At 39.7% G+C, this 26,408-nt stretch overlaps 1 protein-coding gene across 3 annotated transcripts in view; it reads right to left on the bottom strand.

Moving 5' to 3' along the window:
• Positions 1–26,408, bottom strand: part of ADAMTS17 (ADAM metallopeptidase with thrombospondin type 1 motif 17) — a 156,540-nt gene that overhangs the window by 115,721 nt on the left and 14,411 nt on the right. For all 3 annotated transcript variants that reach the window (XM_088136415.1, XM_015887535.3, XM_088136416.1), the window contains exons 4-7: positions 14,036–14,208; positions 6,706–6,789; positions 5,314–5,471; positions 557–600 (exon numbers count right to left, since the gene is read on the bottom strand). In XM_088136415.1, the coding sequence (XP_087992541.1) occupies positions 557–600; positions 5,314–5,471; positions 6,706–6,789; positions 14,036–14,208 (459 nt within the window). The remainder of the gene's footprint in view (positions 1–556; positions 601–5,313; positions 5,472–6,705; positions 6,790–14,035; positions 14,209–26,408) is intronic.

Genomic DNA, 26,408 nt, shown 5'->3' with positions numbered 1-26,408 from the left:
TCTCAGTACTGTAAAACTTGCAATAGAATATTTTGTGAAACTCATGCTTGGAAAAATTGCTTTTGGTTTTAAGCAACTGCCAGAGATGCTGACATGTATGATTTCTGCAAAAATCAGGAGCAGGCCACAAGGCAGTAAATACAGAGATATTGCTAGTAGGGCTACATGCACCCCTCCCTGACCCATTACCCACTTTGCAGTTCCAGCTGCATAGAAAAAAGAATGAACATGAACATTCAAATGTATTACATCCATTTTTCATCTGCAGTAGAATTAGTGACTGTTATGGTTTCCATGTTTAGTCAGAAAAACTCTTAACATACCATATTTACTGAAAAGGAAGACAACCATGACCATGAATTTATGATTGTTCCATTCCAAAAAAACTGAATTAGAAAAAAAAAAACCTTTCTTCTTTATTGTATTCTCAGCAAATGTAAGACAACCACCCCATGTTAAAGAAAAATTATCTAGGAGAGGAAAAACTAGTCTTCCTTACTGGTAAATACAGTAAAACAAAGCAGTGTAAATGAAATCCATCTGTAGGTTTACTTACCCACTGTGTCACATGGCTCATTCTTATGGACACAAAAATCTGTCCTAAAAATAATAAATCATAATTAGGAATGTTCCTTAAAATCAGCATGCATAAATGATGAGATATGCGTTGTACAAACAGACCCACATGTTTCAATGTATCTGTCACCTGCAGGCCACCAATGTTAAGATATGGTACCGGGCCAGGTATATTCATATTCATACATTTACATCCATTCCATGTTTCATATTACTTGGATGCCGAAAACAGGAGACAGAAGTCATTGATACCAAGAGATATTTAAGTTTCAGATGTATATTCATCCAAATTCAGGCCACATTCATGCCTTTTCAGGATGGGCAACTACTGGTCCTCTAGTGGCTGAACTTCAGTTTTCAAGAATGCCAGAAGTAGCAATCCCACAACATCTGTTGAGGCAGAGTTTCCAGGATTGTATGAAGTTCTATTATCAGACAACCAATGTGATGTAATAGATCAAGTGTTTTATCCCTATAGACCAGGTGCCAGTGATGAACTCAGCCAAAGTCAGGGTTTCCTCACACCATCTTCTAGCATGCTAAGATCATCTGCTAACCAGCTGATGGATGCTCTTCTAGCACTCGCTTGTGATGGAATATCTAATAGACCCTGGGAACACGTAGAGGGGAGCCTGTCAATTACAGAGGACACAGGGCCATAATTCCAAGCCGTGACCAGGGCTTTGGATGGACTGTGCAGCAGACCAACAGGAACAACCCCCAGGTCCCTCTCAAACCCATGTGGGTCCATCAGTCACCTGAGGTGGACCAAACTAATGGGTCCAGCCTCCCTACAGTGGATAATGGCACCAGAGAATCCCATAGTAATCTGGGCATGATCTGACCATGACAGAGGGGAAGACCAAACGTTCCCCCGACTGCAGATCCCATAGCCACTGCTCTGACAGGAACACCGCATCTGGTGGGTGAGCACTGTCCCATAGCGGGCTCTGTGTGACCTGGGATAGGCCCATGGCCATCATGGTGGCCATGAACTCCTGAGCCACCTCACACCCCACCCCCAGGGAAGGCAGATTGAAGTCACCCAAGACCATAAGTCTGGGAAACTCCATCACCAACCCAGAAACGGAGTCAAGGATCTCAAGCAGGGAGGCTGCTATGCAGCAGGGAGGCTGGTACCATAGCAACAATCCCAACTGATCCCTAGAGCCCAACTTAATGAACAGGATCTCACATCCGGTGACCTGCGTGGCAGCGCCCTGAAAGCTGTAAGTGATTCTCAGATGATGCCACACCACCACCCATGCCCTGGATTCTTGGCTAGTGCCACACCCAAAACCCAGCTGGGCATATCTCCGAAAGGGCACCCCCCACCCTTCCAGGCCCAGCCAGCCTCAGTAATACATGCCAGGTTGGCCCTCTCATCCATGACCAAGCCACAGATGAGGGAGTCCTTATTACAGACTGACCCGAAATTTAAGAGCAGCAGCCTTGTAAATACGATACAAGGTGGCCTGCACGTAGAGATGTCTTTCCCTGCATGCCTTTTCTTCTGATGTAAATTGTGTCTGCAACCTAGCAAACAGCTACGTGACTACCAGGTAAGTGTGTGTGTGTGTGTGGCACATGCAACTGGGGCAACAAGATGGTGAGCAGGTTAAGTTATATCCACTCCTCCCTGTCCCTATCAGAATCAGGCAAATAGTGTGGGGGAAAGCTGGATGTCAGGTAAAGAAACAGCAGGATTTTGATGGGAAAGTTTGTCATGACAGGGTGCTTTTTTAATCCATCCTGCCTTCTCTTTACATATTTTGATTGAAAAAAGACATGAAACATATTTGAAACAATTGCTCTGGAGATTTAGACAGGAGACATCTTTGTGATATGGCAACCATTATTGTGTTGGCATTGCCCATCATCAACTTCTGATGCAAGCCTGCAGAACCTTTCCCCCCTTTAAACTCAACATGGAAGCTATCTTGAAACACAATGAAAACATTTCTCCACTGCTCTAAGACTGTTATGTTTGTCTTCCATCCACGATTACTAAAATTGATTAAATGTACCCAGTCCCTTCATTCCTTTCATTCTTCCCCCTCACCCTTTCTTCCCAAACCTCCATTATCTCAAAGTTTCTCTTGCAAGTCAGCCATCAAGAAGGCTTTCCTTCAGGCAGAAGCAGGACAAAACTCTAACCTTCTACCAACAAACCAGAGAAATTTGGGGCTGCTTTACTGCATTTAAAAACTTGCAATGCAAAGCTTGCCACAGGGTAACCAATGACATTCTCCTCTTGACCCAGCTGGCACTATCATCCTTGCAGAGTCAGCTTGACAGAAGTTTATTTAAGGATTTATTATGTTATATAAACTGGTAAATCAAACAGAGGCTTTCTTAGTGAACTTTGAGTAAAGGGCTGGAGATTGCATCAGCTGAAAAGTCTCTTTCCCAAAGGGGATTTCTAACTTAGCAAATGAAAACACAGCTTTTCTGTCTCTTGCATTCTGGAGAACCCTGGATGACAGGAGGTTGGTAGTTCCAGATCATTCCCTGGATACAAATTCTCTCCCCTAATGCCAGGACTCCATACTATAAAATAGCACAAAAGCATTAGCTATTTATGACTGGAGGAGCCCAAAATCATCTTTTGATGCCAAGGGCCCATCTGGGAGTTGGTAAAGTAGCAGGGCAAAAGGACGCTTAAGAGGAAAATGCTGGAAACTCTAAACCAATCATTATTTTACTTAAGGTGCAGCAGCTGGGGTTGTTCCCATTCTAGTCTCACCTCAAGTAAAATAATAATAATAATAATAATAATAATAATAATTATTATTATTATTATTATTATTATTCCAGAAACTACAAGGCTATTCTAGCATGACAATTTTTATAGGTACCTTATTTTATGTTTTGATCTTATACCTGATTATAATATATTTTGGGGTTAATTGTTGCTTCGTTTGAACCACGCTTAGTAATATGTACATAATAAATAAAGCTATTACTGCTAGACAAACTACTCTATGAAGAATGTTTCATTATGGTTATGGGAGAGCATAAAATTGATAAAGTTCATCTACAACCTTAAATCGCACAGCTCCCAAACTCGGCTCTACCCGGTCATTCTACAGCAGAAAGGCTTGGAGGTCAGGGCTAGGTTCACCCATTTTGCTAAGCCATCGTGTAGCTGTTAGATTTTGGCTTAGTCTGTTGTATGAACCAAGTAATATTTGCTATTCTAGGGTTAAGGCAGCCTTCACGAGCTGAAACCAAAGGGCAAAGAGAAAGTTTCCCAAGGTGAGCAGAACTTGGCTCCCTTTTTGCTGAAAAGAATGCTCCACGCAGATATAAAAAGAAATGCTTTTTAGAGGCCGACTGCAAAAAGTCTGGTTCTGGTTACAAACAGGCACAGAGAAAAATCTGATGTTGAAAATCCAGCTCTTGTTTTTTCTTGGCTTCGCCATTCCAAGCTGGACACAGCACTGCTTCTGCATCCTTTGCCACTGGTCCATCTGTATAATTTGGGGATCATCCAAACACACACACACATACACATGCTGAAAGACAGCACTTAAGCAAAAAAACACAGATTTTGCTTTTTCTCTGCCATAAGAACCAAAAAAGCTGAGCCAGGAGATTGTTCAACTGACAATTGTTCCTGATTGTTCCTCCTTTTGCAGAGGAAAGTTGAAACAGGATGGGGGGAAATGAGGATATGCAGGAAGGGAAGGGTTGCGACAATCCAGTGCCAGCTTATTTTGCACAGTGGATGTGGTTTTGCTGAAGTCCACCCTTCGTACACTGCCTAATTCTCTCACAATACAAGCTAATCTTCTCATTTATCCAAAGTAGTTCCTTCTATGTCTGTTATCACTAGCATCTCCCTCTAAAGCCATCCTATTTGAACAGCATTCTGTCACTTTTTCCTGCTTGACCAATTCCAATACATGTGGAATTTCACTGCATACATCAGCCCCTGCAAGCAGACTTATCAGTCCTACCTAGAGTTTGAACCACTCTGCACATCTTCTCCAACCAGCCAGATACCTTAGCTGCAACCCGATTCTGAAATTTTGAAGGGCTTTATCCTTGGGTACATCAGCCCAGGATGAAGAGAGAGCAATGAATACAATTTCAGGCCTTCACAGCAGCCCTCCACATTGAGGCTGGGGAGAACTCAGAACATCCAACCCCATTTTTGCTCCAACATTTCAAATGAAAGAGGTTAGCCCTTTATTCAGTTGTTGCTCATTTATCAAATTGCCCTACTATTTTAGGCATGGATCAGTTTGGGTTTCTAAGTGCTCCTATTTTATGTGCTCCCCCAGCAATACAGATAAAACAACTCTTATGTGTTACTGTTCCATACACCTTGGCATTCACAGTTAAACTTCAAATTTAACAGGATCTGGGTCTTATCAGTGATATTACCCTCATCAGAGAACTTAAACCAGTTCAACAGATAAGATGCCGTATGATTTGTTTTCAAGGTTAAGAAAGACCTTTTCATTTGCGTGGCCCTTAATTTCTGCTGCTAATTGGGTGATGCACTTTTAATGGGGGGGGGGGTTGTCCAGTTTTATGGAGCATTTTGTGCTTTAATCTATTTTAATTGAAACATTCCAGTCATTCTTTGGAGACCCTCTGCTTTAAAGAGCTGGCTACTGACAGCATCTTGTTCAATGGCCCCCTCAGATCCTAGACCTAATTCTGCTAGTGATCAATAGGAGCACAGTAGAATGTCTATTGATCAATCAATCTGAATTCAGTCTATACCTTGTAACAAAGACAGCAGCATCTACTGGAGGAGTGTCATCTCGTGCTCCAGGAACCTGATTGTTCCCAAGGTACTTTGCACCACCAAACTCTTCATTTTGCCACTGGCAAAAGCTCTCCAGAGACCTCTCTCCATGGTGACCTATGGACAACTTGGCCTTCAAGGGAAAAAAAAACAAAACCAAACAGGAATTGAAGAAAAACAAAGGTGAGACCCACTAATGTGGTAAAGTGACAGCGGAGCTCACTTTCAGCCATTGCTAGACTATGGACAAGCATTTTTTACATCAAGTCATCAAGCTTTTGCTTGTTGAACTAAAGAACGAGCTCAGACAAGTTCACTACAGTACCTAAAGGAGCATTCTGAAGTTGAAAGTACATGCAGTCTCAGTAGATGGAATTCATCTTCTCTTTTCATTTGTGCAGGGAACTAAGAGGGTAAGTTTGCCCATCAGCTGCATTTTATCAACTCAACCAATATAATCACTTTTTATCAAATAACCAATACTGGGAGTTGAAAGCCAATAAACTCATACAATGTCAAGAATGATCAATGGCCTTATTAAAGGCTCTGCCTATACTCCACTAGGTTGTCTACTTTTGCTTGTTCTCCAGTTGCTACATGTTATTATGAAAGATTCCTCCAAACTCCAACCAGGTGTGTTTTTTTTTTTTACTAATTAGATTTTTTTTAGAATCTGCCATTGACTGGGACTATCAAAGGAAAGGATTTTTCAAGACAAACGTTGGCAACTTTTTCTAAATTTGCTGAAAAGTTGCCAATGTTTGTCTTGAAAAATCCTTTCCTTTGATAGTGCGACAAATTCACTAAGGTATGAAACTTCCAATCTGGGAACAAAACGTCAATCCCAGCCCACCAGTGGACTAAACTCAGACAGATCCTTTCTAGGGTTTTCTCTCCCCATGACTGGTCCAAGACATTCTGTACTCTGAAGCAGCCACGATGCTTCTCTTTATTCCTTCACCTTCTCTGAGAGCAGCTGGCTTGGGAACTGAAGCTCCAGTGAAGGATGACCAAAGGCATGTTCTGTAATCCCTTCACTCTAGGTGTGTGTTGAAGAAGTGTGCAGGATGAACCTCTACCATTGAAGGTAACTATCTAACTATGCTTAATGATAGGACCTGTCCATCTCTCCTCTCCTCTTATTTGAAATATCCAGTGGGATGACCACTGGACCAGAAATATTGGAACAACGATAACTGTTTTGGCATTTGGCTTCTGTACACCACCACATTGAAGTTGAAAGGAAACACACCCAGATGGGAACGAAATCAGGACTTTCAGCTGTAATTCAAGGGGTTTGACAATGGAACAATGTTTAGAATACTACCCCACTACAACAGTTGGATCAAAGCTTGAAAGCAACTTACAGGACGTCTTCGAAGCAAGACAAGTTTAGTCACTCGGACATTGACTTTAACTCCAAGACTCTGGTGTTGAAACATGTTGTACACCTAAATAAAAGCAATAAAAAACAAAAAGATCATAATATCATAGCACTGAAAGGTATTAATTTAGCAAAAATAATTTTTAAAAAATGAAAGACTTTCCTTCTTCTCTGCCTATTTTTTTCAGCAAATAGCACAGATACTCTAACAGAGGCCATAAATAAAGGGTAAGCAATAATTAACACAGCACTTTTTATAGTCAAAAAACTCATATCAGCTCATTAATGCTTATATTAACCTTATATAAAGGGCCAATATTTTAGACAAGAAGGTCTGAAAGTGTGACTTAGTAGATTTATACTAAAATAAGATCTCACTTAGGTTTCAAATACTTGTCAAATTCTTCAGACCCATGACTCACCTAAGTCCAGTCTCACTTTTAATTTTTTAATTTCAAGGTTATACTTTTCATCTCATTCCCTCATATTCCTATTTTCATAAATTAAAACAGTGGTTGTGCTCAAAGGACCACCTATTTTAGGCAGATGTGTGACACATCTTCAGCTCCTAACTCTCCATGTGAAGATCATAGTCTACATTATAACTGTAGTCGTTTTTGAAAGATTGTGGTCAATATGGCTGGGCAGTGCTTCGGTTGCAAATCCAAAAAAGGAGCTTTGGGGCATGTAAGGCGGTTGTACATAGCATCTCTCTAGAACTCCTTAAAGGGGCAGATAAGTGCTACATGAACAGGTCCCATATTCCAAATGTTTGCCTTCAAATCTGAAGTTCTGCACGGCCTTTGTGATGAACTTCAAATGAGACATTGTGCCACTTGAAGTAATATGTAATTCTCCCTCTAGTTTTGCTTAAGAGGGGAGAAAGATTGCTTTGTTTTAACCTAATAAATTTAAAACCATCAGAGGAGAGGGGACATATAGACTATCAAGTCTAACTTTCTGCTCAGTGCAGAAACCCTGAACAAACATCTATCCAGTCTCTACCTGAAATCTGAGGAGGGGAATCCACTTCTTCCCTAAATAATCAGGTCCACTATTGAACTACTATTATATTCAGAAGGTTTTTCTAACTGTTCAATTGGAACTGCATTCCTGTAACTTAACACCTTGTTGTGACCTACTCTTTTGACAACAGAAAGTAGGTCATGACTGTTTTCTGTGTGTCTTTTTCAGGTACTTGAAGAGTGCTGTCACATTCTCTCTCGGTCTATTTTTCCCCAAGACTAAAGATATCCAGCTTCTTCAATCTCTCCTCACAAGACTTATTCCCAGACCCCTGATCTTTGCATCTTTCCCAATTTGTCTGAATCTTTCTTAAAAGATTCTGCACTTCTTATTCTTGCCACATTAATATTTGTGTGGTAGACTGTTCAACTGTAGCTTAAAATATATTAACTTTTCAGGATACAGTTAGGATGTTTTTTCTAGATTTTTTTTAATCCCGCCATTATTATTTTTAGAAATAACTCAAGGCGGTGAACATAACTAATACTCCTTCCTCCTCCTATTTTCCCCACAACAACAACCCTGTGAGGTGAGTTGGGCTGAGGGAAAGTGACTGGCCCAAAGTCACCCAGCTGGCTTTGTTTCCAAGTCCAATTCTCTATTAGTCCTATTGCATCATGTATGGTAAATGTGTGTCCCTTAAATCAAGAAGAAGCAGATAATTACATTCCATGGTCAGCTCCTCTTAAAGTTAAAAGATGTTTTTGAAACAGGTCTTCCAAGGTTTAAAATAAAATAAGACAGGCATTAAAAAATACTGTAATAGAAAAGACCCATCTTGGGGAAAATAGATGATCGGAAACTAAAATCAAAGGGAGCATTGAAATCGAAGTCCAACTTTAAATTCTTGGAGCTTATTTCAAAGACTGTAGCCTCTCCAGTTTAGAAACCAGTTGAGGACATCACTGCTTTCAAAAAGCAAAATGAAAGTGGGGTGGGATTTTAGGAAATAGAATAGGAAAGGAATTTCCTTGAGCTTTTCAAGTGCTATATACAGAACAGAAATACGGCACAAATATTACATTAGGAAGCATAAATGTATCTTACCAAACTAGTTTATATGGCTATCTCCAGATTGTATATTCCAGCCTAGTTAGTTCCTCTCTCTCAGATAGTTAATGAACCCAGAACTATATTTCTCATTCTTTACTTATGAAGTGATTTATACTAGAACACGTCTATCTTTCAAAAATGTTTTATTAGTGAACATACATAATTAGTGGCTACTTCTAGGAAACAGAATAAACTCCTGATTGGAAGGAGCATTTTTGCAATTCAGAAAGTGGGTCATTTCTGAGGCAATTATTCAGCTACCTTCAAATATCTTTTTAACACGCATTAAAGTTAAGAAGAAATAATGAATAATAAGCACTGATTGGATTTAGGGGACACTTGAGCTTAGAAGGACATGTCCAACACCTAAATGTAACTTAGGAGAAGAAGGTGGTTAAAAACTAAAGTTGGTGTAGATACAATTAAAATGTTAATTCCCCACAAATTTAATTATTTTCTCCTTCTATCATGCTAAAAGTGAACAAATGTCATGGTTTTAGAAAATCTTTAAGGTGAGTTCTTATTTCAGTGGACCTTCAAACCCAGCTAAGTTTTATTGGTGGTCCTCCTGGAGGAAGGTTGATTCATTAATACAGTTGATTTTGCAATGTTGTTTTATTTCTATTGTTGCTTTTATATTGTAACGTATTGTAGCCATCCGGAGTCTTTTGAGATGGATGGTCTATAAAAACTATAAATTAATTAAGTAAGTAAGTAAGTGGCAACTTTATCATGGGGAATGCACTCAAAGCTTAGGGAGGACATTCAGGTTATCGAATACATTCAGCTACGAGAGAGTAGAGAGAAACAGCTTGGCAGATGGAATAGAGCTGGTGAGGAAGACAGGAATCCAAGCAGGAATTAGGAAAAGTTTCAAATGCTTTTGAGAAACGGATGATACGTTAAAAACTATGCTGCTTCTCTGGATGTTGTCTTGCACAACCATGCACAAGAGGTACAACCATGCAACAGGTATTATTGATGGAGTAAATCTCTGTTCACAAAGGAGCTGGTCTTCTAAAAGCTATTCCTTGAAATGCTAATTGCTTGGAGAAAGAGGAATACAAGTATGTTCTATCAGTTAGCCGGAGAATGCAGTGATCTCCATGTTTTCCTGAGCATCACCTACCCTCTTCCCAGAATTGTGCAAGTTGACAAATTCTTGCAGGGACAATACCATCTCATCCAGTCATCTTGGCCACTTGAAGAACCAATTTTTGAAACCAAGAACACGCAGTGGAACTATTTAAATTGTAGGATTTGTACTCTGCTTCTCATTCCCTTTTAAGTAATCTTCCCAAAAATAATCATCAGTACTCTTTGCTGTGCAAGTCTATATCCGAACTATGAATTAGCTGTACTCGGTTATACCAAACTCCAGTCAACTACTGAAATATGTTTAATGATAGAAGTAGTCTACAATTTAAGAGCGGTCCTCTAACCTCTTTGCAGGATGTGAAGATTCAAATCCAAACCCACTGAATAGTAATGTAAAAAATACATCTAAAATTGCTTTTAAAATAGATGCATCAGACATACTTTCTTTTTGGTTTTAAAATGAACTTGCATCTATTTCTCAAAAGACCACAAACTGACAAGTAATTGTAAATGTATATTCTTAGTACTGCTACAGCTGCTGTTAAACCATATAATTAATTTAGGAGTCTCTTGAAGCAGCAAGCAGTAACATGAAATTAGTGATCCCTTGAACATTATATAAAAAAAGAGAAAAAGAGAGGAAGTTTATCTTTTGGAATAAAGCTAGGTTTCTCTTTGTAGTGTCCTTCTGGATCCTAAAGCATTCTGCTAAGCCTGCCTTTCAACGAACACATATTTCAAATAGGAAGAAAAGTCTGGGGAGTAAATGTGATTTTCATTCAAACATACTGATCTTCATTTTTGAAATGATTCCTTCCGGTACCATTTAACATTTGGAGAGAGAGAGTCAGACCCTCTTCCATGCAAATCCAGCACATCCCCGCTAGCATTTTAAAACGGATCTGCAAGGGGAAAGGACTTTAAAATGGATATGACTGAAATAATATGTGGCTTTATTGTTTATTTGTATGTATTCAAGGGCATCAATGCCTAGGAAGCTTTCACGATTAACATAGGTCAAAATGATAGAATCTTGTCTTAAGCAGTTCACAGTTTAATATAAACAATGAAGGGAAGTTAATTAAATGGGATTAGAAAGGTGTGAATGGATAAGAGCACCAAGTTATTAAAGTTACCACTGCATAATTCCAGCTGGCATTTCATCTTTTAAAGCCACCCAGCACTGTCTTATCATCACTTTCTCTGAGACTCTGGGAAGACTATCACAGCAGCTTATATGTGATACCCCTTTAAGGGTGTTGCATCTGCTGGAGATTTTCTGCATGGCAACCTGAGGAAGGACATTTTTAAATACAAGCAGGTCAGTTGTAGAATTTTCTCCCTGCTTAATTGTGGTCTGCGCTCACCATTTGAAGCTGGATTCTTATGCATTGATTCAAATCTTTCGTTAAATTGGAAGCACTCTGCCTTTCTGGTCTGCTCACTGTTGAAAAACTTTTTTAAAATGTTATTTCATTTTTTAAAAATCTGTTTCAAGGTGTTTTAATATGTTTTTTAACTGTTTTCAAAATGCTGTTAAACTTTTTAATAAACAGTACTCTGGTTGGTGTTGTTTTTACTAATGAAAAAATGGAATAGAAATGGCATAATTAAGTAATATTTGGACCCCAAATTCCCATGGTTGTAAAATTCCTGACGCATCTCATCAATCCAAAAAAGATTGGGAACTCATGCATTACATAATGTACAGTTCCATCGTATGCATGTCTACTCAAAAGTAAACTCCACTGAGTTCAATGAGACCTACTCCCTGGTTAATATCAGGCAGAATTGCCTGAGTGATGTATGTTAAACAGTAAAAAAAAAAAAAAAAAAGAGCATAGAATGGTTTACACATCATGGTAATTCATGATTCATTTAAACCCAGATGGCTGAGTTTATACGACTCAATAAACCATAGACTCAGTAAGTCAGATATTAAACGTAAGACCCACAATAACTATGTCTATTCCCCTACTAACCAAAAATTAAACAATGACTTAGCCCAATGTCTGAACCAAGCCACAGAAGATTAGGAAAACAAGATTTTCTTTTTACTGCAAGCTTTCTACAAGTAGGGAGTTTTACTATTGTGTGATTCTTCATTTTCTTTTCTGAAATAATATGGTCTTAAGTAGGGTGCGTTGTATCATTCTTCTAAACACATAGAACCTATTCCTTCAAAATATTAGCTATTCCTTCTAGCTAATATTTATTACCAGCACTTATTTCTTCATCTTGCGTAAACACTCACACTTCTGCAGAAGATATTCTGAAGCATAAATATAAGAATATGACTTATCATTTCATGCTAGTTTAGAGGACAGGAATCAAAGCATTAAAAGTAGTTATTGAGCCTTTTAAAGGGGGATTTGCTTCATTTACAGTTGCATCTTTTTCTTTTAAATTCATAGCCTCATTCAGGAGCTGCAAGCGATTTTAATAAGTATTTTGTAAATTTTTTCTCTCAACAAAAAGATATTAAATTGCTTTAAGAAGATCCAACTTTTTTAAAAAACGGAAGCATAATGTGCGTACTAATAAGCCATTTTAAGTCTTACTTTGTGGTTTAACAGTAAATGAAATGCCTTACAGCAAGGACCTAAATTAATAAATAGCCCCCTTCTCCCTGACAGCAATGCTCTATTTGCTTAAATCTTGACATGCATGCCAAAATTAACATTCTGGTTTCTTTTAGAAGCAGCTGTTCATCCCCCCCAGATCAGCTGAGAGAAGGAGTTGAACATTCAAAGCCAAAATTTGCAGGTTGCTACATAGCAGCCCAGCATATTGCTATGTTGTCCAGCTGGAAATGTATCTTTGTGTTCGCGGACTACCCATAATTCAACACTATGTTCCAGTTTAGCCATTTTACACCAGCAAAGTAGACAATATTACAGTAGTAGGTAGCAGTGCTACAGTCCAGCAATTGCCACCATTCTACAGAATAGTAATCCATTTCATCCAGAGAGCTCTCTCTCCCCCTAAGTGATTTCTGTAGGACCAGAACAAAACTAACCACAATTGTTGCTTTATGTTTCTTCATGGAAGTAAACAGCAGTCACGGATCTGGATGGGTCAGTGAACATGGGGATGCCACTGAGTTTAGAACTGAACTGGCCCCCCAACACTGGCCCCCCAAAAAGGAGAACGTTTGGAGCCTTTTTCATAAAGTTCCCATCTGAAGGCCTCCAGAACTCAATGTCAAGATTTCCCACATCACACTAAGGCCTATTTGGCTGAATCATCCACAACTGGCTGGATTGTACATGCTAAGTCATAACCCACGGTTGAAAGATTTCTACTCTTCCACATCAAAACAAGATGATGCTCACCCTCAACTACAAGTATTTGCACTGGGCTAGTTTTAAATCATCAAGGAAGCTTTTGTGTCTTCATCGACTTTCTTTACATTTTCATCACATACAGAACAAATGCATATAAGATATCAGGAAGAAATCCCAGTTCCTCTTGGGGGTGGGGGGGGACCTGATAACAGTTTTGGACATTTATAAATATGGGATCATTGATTAAAAAAAAAAGAATAATAATCTGTTTCCCCGGTATGTGGGGAAAGGGACTGATACAGACCTATATCTCTTCCTCAAGTAAGCACATCCTGCAATTCCTCATCTATGAGAGAATTATCTAAACATGACTTTATTAATGGAGAAGAGTATTAATTTGAGAGGGGCATGGAGAGGCAATTATAGTTCTGCACCTCAAGGTATAGAAGCGGAAAGTTGGCTATCCATTTGAACCTCACAATAAACAGATGACTCAGAGACAATGTTCCCCCCTGGATGTGCTGTGCAACACCTATGGGTGTCTACAATGCATGCAATCTGGGCATGTCTCTGTATAGCACAAAATGGTACACAGGTTTCCCTGCAGGCATTGGGATTCCTCCATGTTTCATCTGCATAGAGATTTCCTATCCGAACGCTTAATGGTTTTGATAAACTTAAATTTAGACGGCTTTTCAAAATATATTTGAAGTCATCGTGTGTGTGAGTTGGGCACCCGGAGTCACTGTGTGTGAGTTGCTAAATAAATAAATATTCATGATCACGAAATGTATTACTTTTTTTCTGAAGGGTGGGGTAGAGAGACAAATCCACATGGTGTTCACCTACCATGTTCATGACAGTCAGGATGAATCTCTGAGCAGCATCAACCCCATGATATTGGACCATGTCAGCATCTGCCACCACAAGCGTTTCCACTGTGTACTCGTTTGTGAGATGAATGGCATTCCTCCGTTCTTTCCAGTCATGGAGAAGCTTGACCTTTGGGGACCTCTTCTTTTCTAGAAAGCAAAGAACTTGTTTCAAAAGCTCCTTCTAGTATGTTTTGCCTTTGATGCTTTAGTGGTTTAGAAAAAGTCAGGAGATCTATGCAAAGCAGGTAGGGCAAAGATGGACCTGCCTGAAGACTCATCACATAGATGCTTCCACAATTTTAGAACTGTTTCTGTGAAGGAATGTAGAACTTATTTGGGAATGGGGGAGGAATGAGAGAGCCATTAAGAAGGAAACTCAAAACTTTATCTGACTTAGTATAGGATAGGACAGAGAGAAACCTGGGCATGCTTTCAAGGTTGATGTCAGCCCTTCAAGGTAGGCAAGGTCAAGAAACAAGCATGACAGGTATTCCAGGAATGTTCTCTGTTGTAGTAGAGTAGAACAGCAGACTCTTCAGAGCCTGTCCAAATTTCTATCTGCTCCATCTTAAACTAAAAAAAAAAAAAAAAAATCAGTGGAGGGTTGACTGGTGTGGGTCTTCCGGGCTGTGTGGCCGTGTTCTGGAAGTTTTGTTTCCTAACGTTTCGCCAGCAACTGTGACCGGCATCTTCAGAGGGCAGGAGCACAGACAGGAGCAGTTCTCTCTGTGCCCCTGAAGATCTGAAAATGCTGGCGAAACGTTAGGAAACAAAACTTCCAGAACACGGCCACACAGCCTGGAAAACCCACACCAGCCATCGTATTCCGGCCGTGAAAGCCTTCAACAATACAGTGGAGGGTTATTTCAAGTTTCTTTCTCACGCTTTCTTCTTTCTCAGAATTGAGTAATCTTTTCTCAGAAGATCCCTCTTAATGGCTTATGTTTTCCTTCTCCATTCCCAAGGCCAGATCTACATTTCTCATCATATAGTTCAAATTTTCATGGCTTCCCAAACTGGAAATTAGAAAGTGTATCTCTCCCAAGCTTCACCCTGTGGGACTACTTTTTGATGAGAAAGATTCTTTTTGAGAAGGAACCTTCTGAGATATGGAAAACAGGGCAAAAGAGCTTGTTCTTAGGTCACTTCAAGGAGGTAGCTAAATTGGCACACCAGCTTCAAAAACTTTAAGAAAACAAGTTACTCCCCAGTGATTCCGTAATTATCAATATCATTTTTTAATCTTGGCATTGATAATTTAAGTGACAAAGTGAGTTGAGAGTATTTATGGTTTGCTGAAAAGAAGTGTTTAACCTCCTGAGTAAAAGCTAGGTAAACTTGTCCCTTGACTGTTCAATTTCCCATTTAGATAGGGATTCACATGACTGAATATTCGGTTACCCAAAACACTCCTTTTCAGCAATGAAAGTACAATAAAAGAGAAAGCACACACCATTACGATGTTTAAATCTAAATAACTTTCAAAATGCAGAAAATTGTATTACATGGAGGAAACTGTAAATAGGATCTCACCTGACTTTGAAGTGGTACAGCCTCTCTATTTTTAATAATGCTAATAATAACAATAATAATAAGGCTCATGGGAGGATTTTTCCTGATTCTTTTCCTGATATTTAATGGAAATCATTGATGCAAGGAATAATTTTAGACACAGAGAGATGATTGTACAGTGGAAAACAGGATACTTTCAACCCACTTGGTCACTTAAAGCTCTACATACTGCACGAAAGATGCCCTCTTCTTTGACAGAAATCAGTCACAATTTCTCCATGAAACTGATGCTGAAACTGGTAGGGAAAAATGCAAAGAAAAAAAAAAAAATTGGCACTGTCTAACTTCATCTGAAATTAATATCAAACCTTCTGTTCATCCATATATCCATTCCTCCCCATCCACTTATGCATTTGTACACATCCAGGTTGTCCTCTATCAAATAGTCTGGCAGCCATTCTGCTACACATTACTGTTCTGCCTAAGGCACTAACTATCATCACCTATAGTTCTCTTCCCCTCCCCATTCCATACTGAAACCACAGTCAAGAAATTTATGCCCTCTCCCCCTCCTGAGAAAGCAAAACATTAAGCCAAACAAAAAGGGGAAATACACACACACACACACACAAACACACACACACACACACTGGAAATACCCTCCTGTGATAAAGATCAGTCTTACACATATACCACAAACAGAATCTTAATGTTGAGCTAATAATAAATAATAGCAATTTTTCCACCAGTTACTAAAATCCCACTCAACTTGCCTGGGCAAATTCCTATCCATCTGCACTGTCTGTGTGTGTTCAAAAACAGGATGTAGATTATTAAACTAGACATACAACCCACCTACTCCTAAAAGCCTAAGGCAGGAATCAGCCATTTTCCATCAAGGACTTCTATCAGCACAGAGTTGGCAAATTCAACCCATCAGGGTTTATTAGAAGGCCTTTCAGACCTCCATGACCCAAACTTAGTTCTCATTCAGCCAGAGCACATCAATCGGTTTTAAGCAATCTTTTCTGCCAGTGACCACATCTGGAATTCAAAGAGCTTTCTATGGGTACCTTCTCAACAGGGCTTCGGGGGGGGGGGGTGTTCAACCTATTCATAGAAGGGGTGTTATGGAGGTCAGAGCCAATGATTACACACCAATTGCTAGAAGGCAAATTAACAACCTTGCTCACTACCAATCATTCTAGTTCCTCAGCCCCTACACATGGTCTTTCTGTATTTCTTTTTAATTACTTAAAAACAATGAATGAATGAATGAATGAATGAATGAATGAATGAATGAATGAATGAATGAATGAATACCACATGATAAAATCTACCATAACATACTGAGGCACCAGGCCACAATATCCATTTTTACATTTTGGTTCCCTGCTTCCATAAGCAAAACATGTAGGGGAAAAAAGAGAACTAAGGAGCTAAATTTGTCAGTTACAAGTTGGCATCCAACTTGTTAGAAGAAGAGTTTGTTCCCTCCAAACTCTAGTCTTCTGATAATGGAGATCCTTTTTACCATCTTTGGTTCCTACAGCTCAAATAAAGGACCAGCAAATGATTAATGATTTACCGTGAAAGGTAAATCAATCTGGATTCACATACTGAGCTATAATGTGATTTCCCTGGTGGACAAGAGCCCCAGGATGAACCAGAACAAGCTGTGGTTTGTCTCTCTAGCAACTGGCAAAATGGCTCCCTCCTGTAGTAGCCGAACAGGCCCTCCCAGAGAGGTTCACAGCCGAGAATTCATGATTGCAAGAATATGTTCATGGAACATGTTCCCAGTGATTCTTTTCTGCCTCATAAGATACACAGGATAATGCACAAAAGCCAGCCTAAGGGGGGGGGGAGCGTTGTTGGTGATGATGGCTATCAAAAGATGCTCATACTGAAGTGGGATCCAGTTTGGTGGTTGGCAGCCACTGAAGGCTTTCTTGAAGTTGGCTAGAGCAGATGGATGCTGGGAGTTAGCAGCCATGACACCAGGCATGTCGAGGGCTTTTGCCCAATTGTTCCTCCCCAGATGATGCAAACAGAGTTCTGTGGAATTTTTCAGAACACCCCTCCAAGCAGTCGTCTTCTCCCAGCCAGCCCATTCTCCTTGGCTAAAGCCCTATATATATATAAACTGTGTGTGTGTGTGTGTGTGTGTGTGTGTGTGTGTGTGTGTATTCCCCTTTCATTTTAAAAAAGGGAGTTAGGAAAAAGAAAAGAGAGAGTCAGTGCTGCTTTACAATCCAAAGGGATTGCTATTAACTCAGGCTGGAGTTGGACAGATATGTAAAGAAAGAAAAAGAAAAGAAAATCTGGGCCTGGCAATGGCAAGTTGCAAAAAATGCCAAAGGAAAAGCAGAAAATAAAGCCAGCAACGTTTGCTTTCTTGTTCATGTTGGAAAATAAAGCTAATTGCAGATTGTGGAAGAAAAGAGAACAATCTTATTGCAGTGGCTGCAATAAGCTGCAAGGTTAGGTGCCTTCTTTTGCTCTACAGTTGGTCTGAGGAACCTCATTGTCAAAGACTCGGGCTCAAAATGTGTCTAGAAGTTAGCCCCCATCACGTGCCTCCTCCCTCATACAGTGCTCTGAAAATACAGCTGGGGAAATCACCAGGAGTTCTCTTCCATGCAATGTAAGGCAAGGAAAAGCAGAGTGTTTCTCATAAGCTTCTTGCTCATGTTGACTAGTTGCAGCTCACCCCTCACAATCTTTGTGGAGTTTTTTTATTCGAGTAATCTCCTAGGAATCACAGATGACTTCAAGGCATTGCACAGTTGGTCTAGAAGGGCGTCATCATCTGCCAAGCTACTGTGGTGTGGTGCTTGTAGATTAGAACCAAGGAGGACCAAATTCAGCAAGGTCCTGTAGATATGGCTCAACCATACCTGCAGGACCTTGCTGCTTTTGTCACTGTTGCAGTGTCATGCCTCCCATGCCAAAACAATCTGCTTAAGTGGGTCTGTCCCCTTCTTGCCCCCAGCTCTGCCATATGGATACTGCTGTTCAACTCTACCCTCAGTCATGGAAGCTTATTGGATGACTTTGGAGCTGTCATTTATCTTTCAGCCCAACCTACCTCACTGGGTTATTGCTGTGGTGGAAAAGTTATTGACTGATTTTGTAGCTTATTTATCTATAGTTTTTGCAACCTGCCCCAGTCTGAAAACTCTGGGTAGCATCCCACAAAGTAAAAATGCATGATTCAGGGGAAAAAAATATACAAAAATCAAATGCCCTCCAAGATGGCACCACACACAACAAATTGAAAGCCTCCCTATGCTCATTGCATTCAATCTTCTGAAGACAACATGGAGTGTCAATTCAACCCACAGCAAACAAGAAGAGTCCAGAACAGCAGAGAGGACGGGGACCAATTTTTATTGCACATTTAGTACAATTTTTGAAACTGCTTTTTCACTTATTTTCTTTGCCACTTTCTGACTGCTTTTAGTAAACGAAAATGTGCGATAAAAAAGGAAGTCTAGCGTTTAGATGTTAACTAATTCACTTTGCAGTGTTGAACCAGAGTGATCCATCTGATCCTCTCAAATACCAACTAAATCATACTTCAATAGGACATCTTCAATGAACGAGTGTACATCAACTACCCTCCGTGCCCCTCCCTCCCACAAATAAAGTTTTTCCTGCAGACTGTATGCTAAAGTACAGGCCTAGACTATAATAATGATGGATTAAGGGGGGGAAAAGTCTTTCAACAGAGCAAGCCAATTGCTCCATTCTTCTACTGCATTTGATTTATGAACCTTGGAATGCTATTCCTCTGCGAGTCAATAAAACCCCGAACTAAAATAAACAACAACCATTAAAGAAAGGATTAAATGAACAGCACCGTCTCCTGTTGAACAAACTGATGTTATAAGCTGTGCAGCTCAGATGTTAAGGGTTAGCAGAAAGGCAATAAAACACAAGCGGGAGGGCCCATGGAGGAGCTCACGCTGAGGAGAACTTATATATGAAGCAGCAAATTGGGGAGGTCTTCCAAATGAGAATGAGCCATGGGTGAAGAATGAGAAAAGAACGGTCAGTGGTGTGGTGTGGTGTGCCTCTGGGTGCTTCTGTGCCTGTGTGCACCAGTGGTAGCATCCCAGACAGTCCAATTGTTAAAAAGAATTAAAAGTGGTTGAAATCTTGCAAAACAGCCACGTTCAAGACCATAAGAAGAGCTTTCTGGATCATGCCCTGGGCCTATCTAGTCTAGCTAGATACATTTGGGAAGCTCACCAACCTAGGCTGGAGGATCAGAGCCTCCTTCCATTGTCATTTCTCAACAACTACTTTTGAAGGACTGCTGCCTAGCATTCAGGAGGCAGCAAACAACCATTGGAATTAGTAGCCACTGATGCCTGATCCTCCAGGAATCTGTCCAATTCTCTTTGATAACCATCCAAACTGGCTGCCTTTAGCACAAATGCTGGCAGCCAATTCCAGTTTCACTATGCTCTGTGTGAAAAAGTATTTCCTTATACTGGTCCTGAATCTCCTGCATTTACTTTCAGTGGAAGCTTTTGAAATCCAACTTTGTGAAGAGGTGGAGGGGACTCTCTCTCTTTGCACTATTTATGTCATGCACAATTTTTTATGCTTGTAGCTAATGATCCACAAATGTGCTCATCTTTTCCCCTTGGAGGAATTGCTCTACTTGTCCTTTTATGTGACTTTTTTGGGTCTGTAATATTTTTTAAGGCACAACTAGACCTACATGATATTCCAAGTGCAGTCTAATCACAGATTTGCATAGGAGCAGTTCTACTTCCATTCCTAATGATCCCTAGACTGATTTTTTCTGTTTTATTTTGTTTTAACAGCATTTCAACCCAAGTTTGACATTTTCTTCTAGCTGTCCACCGTGACTCCAAAATCTGTTCTGGATCAGTCCCTGCCAACGTAAATCCCATTAATATATAGGTAACTTGGATTGTTTCTGTTAATGTGATCACTTTCACTTACACTTACTCTCCATTTGCACATAAGGCATCATGAAATATTTTTAATTTTAAATTATAATTAATTTTTAAATTAAGCCTTTTTAGAAAAAAGAATCTTTTGGCGCTCACACTTCTTGCATAAAATCACACAGTGATACCCAGAGTCTGAACACAGTGATACCCAAATCTCTCCCATTGGGCCTTCTGTTTGCGAGAAGCTTTATTAAGTACATTGGGAGCAAAGAGCAAACTTGAAATACCTTCTAGCGCAGAGTACCCTGGCCACACTAGATCCTTTTCTGAAGTAACCATTCCAGATAGGGATGATATGGCAAAAGGAGCAAAAGAAAGTAGACACTGGCCTCCATAGCAAACTATAGTGAGGCCAAAGTGACACAATACATGCAGTGACATCGTATCAATGCCACAATTATGTATTTGGATCCCGACATCTGATGCATGTACATAACTCATGCATTTGTCTGACCCTATCATGCAGATCTCATCATCTGCCCTTTGAGGAGGCCCACAATAGTAGAAGCAGCAAATGTCAAAAGTGTATCTGCCACTCGCTAGCCTCCAGCCCTGCATCTATTGCCCCAGACATTACTGAATAATTCTGTTGGTGATGATAGTCCAAAAGGAATTCAGAAGAACCAACCCCTCTGATAAACTGATTCCTCTAGGATGTCCAAATTATCACCCATAGCCGTCCATGTGATCACTAATCGTATCAAGAAATACCTTGGACTAGCCCAGGCAGCAGACCTGTTGAGTAAAGAAGTATCAATTTACGTAGCCAAAGCATTAAGCTCCCATTGACCTGGCAAGTTCAACATTCTTCTATTGTGAAATGAAGAGAGAGGGATGGGGTAAACGCTTAAGAGCCCCTTATCATGAGAAGGGTTATAAGAGGAATGAATGATTAGTTATCTGAGCTCCTAAAGTAGCAGTCCTAGCTTGTCACCTCGGACCTGTAGGTGAAGGAAGAGATTACTGTGGCCATAGAACTTGCCAGGAGACCACAGTGAAGAACTGACCTCTGTCTATCTCCTCAATCTCTTTTCACAGTGTCTCACCAGCAAAACCAATTGCTGACTCAACCACCAGAAAGTAAATGTCATCCCAAATTAATGCTTTTAGTTGGACCATGTACAAAAATTGAGCCTTACCCTTATTACTTGGGTTACCGCTGAAGACTATTCAGAAACTTCACATGCCTCAAAACACAATTATATCCCTGCCAGAAACCCAGACATTTAAAGCATATCTTGCCTGTTTTAAAACACTCATTCCTGTGTTCGCTTTCAAGCTCTTGCTGCTGGTCTGGTCTTTCAAAGCTTAACAACAGCTGGAGACCTAAAGATTTCAAGGACCACCTACTTTACACAAATCTGTCCAGTTATAAATATATTCTTAGTAATCCCACTCAGATCCAGTTTGGTGTAGTGGTTAAGGCATCAGGCTAGGAACTGGGAGACTGTGAGTTCTAGTCCTGCCTTAGGCGTGAAGCCATCTGGGTGACCTTGAGCCAGTCATTCTCTCTCAGCCCTAGGAAGGAGGCAATGGCAAACCACATCTGAAATCTTGCCAAGAAAACCGCAGGGACTTGTCCAGGCAGTTGTCAGGAGTCAAGACTGGCTCAAAGGCATCCCCCCGCTAAAAAAAATCCCACTCCAGCAATACAGTAAGGCCAGTGGCAATATGGATAAGTCATTTGCTGTCAAAAAAGTAAAGATGGTGGCTTCAACTGTACAATCAAAGCCTTGCCCTGTTTTTTCCATGTGTTGCCCCATTTGCTATGCATCCTGGTTGTCAAATATGGGGATTCTTTACCTACTTACAATAGTATACTTTGTAGAGCTTATTTATTATATCCGTATTAAACCATCCTCCCATCAGCTCAGTGTAGTTCTTATGGCTTTCCCTCATTCCCAATTTATCTTTGCAATAACTCTGATCTGGCTGGGCTAAGGTTATCCTTAGCAAACGTAATAAGGTTAAACTTCATACTTGGTGGCTATATGAGAACATAAACCCAACCCTATGCTGGTTCATTTAATCGCCCACAAGAACTGTACTATTCAGCAAAATAAACTTTCATTTTCCTGGACTACAATGAAAACCATAGTCTAAAGAATACATCTCTTGTTCATCCCTAAATAGGGATATTCAGGGTGACCAAACATAAATAGACAAGGAAGCTTAGGGGTGGGAAGGGAATCTTTAACAACTACCTCTTTAAATTAGAGTTTAAATGAGCACAGAAAAACAGTCTTCTTTCCATTGGTACACTCAAAATATTTGGAAACTAGAACTCCCAGAATTTCCAGCCAACATACGCCAGAGAGCATCACATTAGGAAAAACTGAGGTAACGGAACATAGGTACACATACAAGATGGTTGCCAGTTTCACAGCCTGTAACTTTTTGAGTTCAGAACACATCTAACACAAGCTGTCATCGAAAAATGCACTTGTTCATATTACAACAGATACTTCCTAATAAGGGATAAGAGAGTTTTCATTGCATTGCTTACTATTTTTAGCAAGCCTAGTCTTTGGCCACAACAATGGGTGTTCCAAGCCAAGTTAAACCTACAGCTTAAAAAAAAATAACATGGCAGAATGATGATGGTTAAGACACAGGAGAAGATTATTTAAACCTGAAGCAATGCGTGTTTAGGATTTATACTGGGGAAACAGTGGTCCACACTTGATACCTGGGCCTTGGGTAAACCAGAAAACCTCTTAAATATCAATTTGTGAACTCTGAAATTCTAACTTTCTTGAATTTAAAAATGAACAGCACTGTGGTGGAAATAAAATGATTGGCTTAAAAAAAAACATCCTTTGTGCAACTTCAGAGCTTTTTCTAAACCATGTAAGCTCCAGACCAGGAGTTAGAAATAAGAATTTGCTTGCTTAATCTAGTTCAGGGGCAAGAGCCGGACTTGGACTTTAAGGACCAGAAACTACATTTGATTGAATTTTATGCAATTAAACTTGATTAAAATTAAATATGGTTGCACGGGTTTTAATTGTTTCTTTCTTTCACATTAAAAGTTGGAATGTCAACAACACTTAGAGTTCTCCAAGGTCACGCACAAGGCTTTAGTGAATGACCTTGTTAATTATGGATACTGTCCTATGACCACTGGAAGAATATTTCAAAATATCTCAAAAAAACTAAGTTATAGCAGATATGCTTTTTCGCCACTGGAGAGGGTAGCTTATGGACAGAGAAGAAAGATTTGTCATTCAGATCGCTGAAATACTTACCCACCAGGGGCATCTACAGGAGGGGTAAAAATGCAGGTGGTACTTGCAACTTCACAATCCAAGTCTTGTCACCTTGTACATGTGTACAAAGGTGTGGGGCCTCCATCACACTGCCTTCTTGCCATTTTCAATCTCCTTCCCCACGTCACTACTGGATCCACACTTTCAAAATTCTCTGTTTCCATTGATTCACCTCTGAATGATTGGGGGGGGGATTACCTTTATCCTAGAAATGGTGTTCTTATTTTCTCTTGCATGAAGCCCAAGGACGCTCAAATATTGAGGGGAAACAAATAGCTGGAAGGAACCAAAAAGAAAACCCATGTGGTTATGACACCAGTGGGGTTTTGGGTTTGGCAAATTGCCTTTTTCTCCCTGCCCCTGAGAAATTACAAATGCTTCTCTGAGTGAGACAAGATTGCTATCACCAGTGAATATTGTTTATGTGATCTCAAAAATAGAAGAGGGACATTCTAGACCTCTACCACGGAAATGATATATGCTACTATTTTATACTATTTTTTCATATCCTACATGGGAATAGGGATTCTAAGGTTTGATTAGACCACCAAGATAGACCAAATGTGTGTAAACATATCTGATTGCTCATTATATTATTTAGAAAACTTACATGACACTTGCTGTCTTAAGGTGGCTTACAAGGTACAGTAAAATCATAACTAACACCCATTAAAAATAAAGCAACGATTAGTAATAATTCACAAAACCTAAATCAGAAGCTCCATACACAAAAAGCTTGGTCTTCAACTGGGAAGACGTGTACTCTTATTTGTCTTAGCATAGTATTAAAGTTTATTTTATGGGAAGGAGTTCATAGGTAAGTTCTAATAGATTTTGTAATGATAGGTAGCAGACAATATGAATTCTAGATCTCCAATAATTCTAGTTTTACCAATACATTTGTGATTAGTAGCTCAGAATTTCGGGAAACCCATGGTTTATGGCCAAATACAATTTTCTCCAACCCGGTACCCCACAGATGCTTTTATACTTCATGCAATTCTTCACTGCAAAGAATTCTACAAGCTGTAAAATCCACAAATCTGGAGGTTATCCAGGTTGGGTGATGCTGGCTTAACATTATGTGTGCACCCAGCCAATTGGGTTTATTCAGCCAATTATGATTAAGCAAAACTGGGCTCAGCGTAATGGGTGAGCTTAGTCCCAGATTTTAACCCAAAGCAAATCTTAAAAAGGACTTTATTTTGACTGTAGCCAGTCTTCAGAGCACCCCTAACAAGGGGCCTCCTCTTAAATATGCTTGTGGGTGTGATATTTCTTTTGTTGTTGCTGGCCAGAGTCGCTATCTCGTTTCATTTTTTTATTCTGATTGTATATTTCTTCTTTGTTTTTTATGTTGTGAGCTGCGCGCTCTTAATTTGAAGTCAGGTGACACCTAAACTGAATGAATGAATGAATGAATAAATAAATAAATAAATTAATTAAAACTTCACTGACAGTTGGGACATTTTTTTCCCTTGGTTTTTCATCCCTGCCTTCATTTCTTGCTTTTTATGTGTTAAAAATAAAGCCTCCTCTCTCTCACAGGGTATGATTCAAGACTTTGAAAGAAGACTGCGGTTCAGCAAACCCAAATTTTTGCAGTGGCGTATTTCAGAATAATGTATGAGGCTGGTGATCGTGTTTTAGAGGGCAGAGTTTCCTTGTTTTCAGCTGTGTTTTATACCAAATCCATCCTGTGTAATAAGAGTTTACATCACTGCCTGAGATCTTGGGAAAAAAGATTAAGGAAGGAACATTAGACTTCCCCAGGAAAACAGCCCTCAAAAGAACCATTACATATTTGATGATATTCTTATAGCTTAAATAAGTATTTCTCAAGAAAGAGTTGAGATGTTCTTCTCCCAGATAGTTGTACAGTTGATATATTTAACAAACTATGATGAGAGCACCATCAGCGTGCTTCTGAAGATGCCAGATTATAAACTTCTCTGTGGAATTATAAGTAAAAGACCTCATTCTTTTCTATAAAGGCTGGGCTCACACAATACAATACACACAAATCATTATTTATTATGATTTATTTCCATATATATAAATCATAATAAATACATAATAATACTGGCTTCCATAAAACGTTAAGGCAGAACAAACCAACCACATTACAGTTTAACACAAGAATCCGGTTTACATCGTACGGTTTGTTTAGTTTTGACTTAGCCACTGCAGTTTGGACATCATCATTTATGGTTTAATATGTTGCAAGAACACGGCCACCGTGTTATAATCTGCTTCCAATACTGTGCCTGTTTGATCCCTTCTATTGTCTACCAACAATATGTGAGCCACTCCATACACCAGAGGCACAACTGAGATTTACGGCATTCCACAGCCTGATGAAATTTATAGCGCCAATTCTCCACAGCAGAATAGGAGGCTAAAGACATCAACTGTTTCTGCTGAAAATATTTTGAACATTACATTGAGCCATAAACACCGGCTTGCAAACCATAGTTATTGAGTTCAGGGTGCTGCAGAGTGGGCGGAATGGGGAAGTGGTGCCACGTGTATCATGACGTTGCACCTATGATGTAAATTTATTATTTGTGTC

The sequence above is a fragment of the Python bivittatus genome, unplaced genomic scaffold (assembly GCF_059951505.1).
Source record: "Python bivittatus isolate LINGU-HERP-01145 unplaced genomic scaffold, Pbiv_v1 ctg000140_np1212, whole genome shotgun sequence".
NCBI classification, from domain to species: Eukaryota; Metazoa; Chordata; class Lepidosauria; order Squamata; family Pythonidae; genus Python; species Python bivittatus.
The sequence above is the reverse complement of the archived record's forward strand: the minus strand, read 5'-3'. Positions and strand labels throughout refer to the sequence as shown.